Source organism: Puntigrus tetrazona, chromosome 22, assembly GCF_018831695.1.
Source record: "Puntigrus tetrazona isolate hp1 chromosome 22, ASM1883169v1, whole genome shotgun sequence".
Lineage (NCBI taxonomy): Eukaryota > Metazoa > Chordata > Actinopteri > Cypriniformes > Cyprinidae > Puntigrus > Puntigrus tetrazona.
The window spans coordinates 1,854,859-1,857,149 of record NC_056720.1 but is presented as its reverse complement, the minus strand read 5'-3'; the positions used below and the strand labels follow the sequence as shown (position 1 = coordinate 1,857,149).

Here is a 2,291-nt window from a genome sequence, read left to right as displayed (position 1 = left end):
TGTGAATGTTCATGTGTTTCTTAAGGACTCTTAACTGTGCAAAACTGTTTCCACATTGATCACAAGTGAATGGTTTCTCTCCCGTATGAACAGTCTGATGCACAGTAAGGTTTCCTTTTTGTGTAAAACACATGCCACACTGATCACACGAGTAAGGTTTCTCTCCGGTGTGGATCCTCATGTGCATTTTCAGATATTCTGACCGACTGAATCCCTTGCCACAGTGTGAACACTTGTATGGTTTCTCTCCGGTGTGAGTTCTCACGTGTGTTTTCAGATTTTCTGACTGGCTGAATCTCTTGTCGCAGTGTGAACACTTGTAAGGTTTCTCTCCAGTGTGGATCCTCTGGTGCCGTCTCAATTGTTCAGCTGTAATAAAAGTCTCTTCACGCTCAATGTAATCTCTCACACCAGTGTGTATCTTCTGATGCAGTTTTAAACTTTGCAGCAGTAAAAATCTCTTTCCACAGAAAGAACATGAATGTGGTTTCTCTTCTGAATGAACTTTCAGGTGTTTCTTCAGGTACGAATCCCTCAAAAATATTCTTCCGCACTGATCGCACGTATGCGGTTTCTCTTCGGTGTGGATGGTCATGTGTCTCTTCAGTTGCGATGAATGTGTGAAACTCTTCCCGCACTGATCACATGTGAACGGTTTCACTCCGGTGTGGATGTTTATGTGTTTCTTAAGGATTCTTATTTGTGCAAAACTCTTTCCACACTGAACACATGTGAACGGTCTCTCTCCCGTATGACCGGTCAGATGCGCAGTAAGGTGTCCTTTTTGTGCAAAACTCTTCCCGCACTGATCACACGTGTATGGTTTCTCTCCGGTGTGGGTTCTCACATGTGTTTTCAGGTTTTCTGACCGATTGAATCTCTTGTCGCAGTGTGAACACTTGTAAGGTTTCTCTCCAGAGTGGATCCTCTGGTGCTGTCTTAGTCGTTCCGCTGAAAAAAAAGTCTTCTCGCACTCAAAGCACACGTATTCTCTCACACCAGAACGCAGTTGGTCACATGTGAACGGTTTCTCTTCAGCGTGGATCATCATGTGAATCTCAAGACTCTGTTTGCTCGTCAAACTCTTTCTACACTGAGTGCAGGTGAAAGATTTCTCATCGGAGTGACTCAAAGGTTTTTCTCCAGTATTCGCATGATGTTTCTCCTCCTCTTCTTCACTCGGTTCTTCAATCTTTATGTTTTCCTCAATCAGCTCTGAAATTTAAATAAAATGTGAATTTTTTTACTAAATCACAGAGAGAAACGTGAAAAGGACTAAAAGTGAAGCCTGACGTAATTGAAAAGTGTTGATGACTAAATTATTCTTCTTTTATATTGGCGATAAAGAATTAAGAATAAACACCAACCTGTTTGTACTTCAGTGTGTTTCATTCTGCAGGGCTCAGAATCTCTCATGTCCTCACATGGAAAAACTCTAAATCTATAATTAAATGTAAAACTGAGAATGAAACATTCTTTTTATCCTTTAATTCTTGCAAGAAAGGTTAATCTAACACACAGATGCTCTGTAGTGAGAAAGACAGGGTGTGAATCAGTGAATCAGTGTGAATCAGTGAATCAGTCTTTATTTTACTGGGAAACATTGACTTTGACCTTCAGCTTTATCTCTTGAAAACAGTTCTGACAGGTCACAGCCATGCCACTGTTAGAGGAACGCTAACAAAAAGGTTTAGCTACGACAGAGAAATCAGTGTGAAAGTTAACTCTGCAAACACACTATAAAAATTATGAAAGAAACAAATAATCTGCTAACTGGCTTTAACAAATACTCAGTTAATATTTAACTGATCCAACAAAATCATCCCAATGCTCTGCAACTTTAGAAAAAGTACAAATATGAAGATTTTAGCTTATAAATTAACATTTGTATAATCAATGTTTTACAGCTACAGCAATTGTGTCTTTCATAACCTCATTTAAGGTAATAATGAATAAATGAATGAACAATGCCATGACGTGATCAGGATGTTAAAATAAAAGCCTCACCTTTCAGAGCAGACGTCTTTAAGCAATCTCGTGTCATGTTCGTCACCAGTTCCCTTAAACATTTCTGATGTGGTCTGTGTGAATTTGCAGAAAAAAACAGTAGAAGCTCAAAACCATTACAGAAATTCAAATGGTGAAGCCATTACAATAGCTTTTAACCACCAATAGAAACCATCACATACCAGACACCATTATAGTTTACTTTAAAACAAATAAAATTCCCAATATAACCATTAAATCCATTGCATTGTTTTGGGCAGGGTTATATTGTTTTGTTTTGATGT

General features: G+C 38.7%; 2 protein-coding genes across 2 annotated transcripts in view; one reads left to right on the top strand and one right to left on the bottom strand.

The window, feature by feature from the left end:
• Nucleotides 1-2,291, top strand: part of LOC122327919 (GTPase IMAP family member 8-like) — a 295,481-nt gene that overhangs the window by 8,807 nt on the left and 284,383 nt on the right. The window lies entirely within an intron of this gene.
• On the bottom strand, nucleotides 8-2,283 carry LOC122327951 (zinc finger protein OZF-like; the record flags this gene model as incomplete). Its single annotated transcript, XM_043223659.1, has 3 exons — nucleotides 2,008-2,283; nucleotides 1,368-1,441; nucleotides 8-1,215 (listed from the first exon to the last, which is right to left on the bottom strand). Coding segments are annotated over exons 1-3 (1,344 nt in total), but the record flags the coding sequence as incomplete, so codon positions are not given.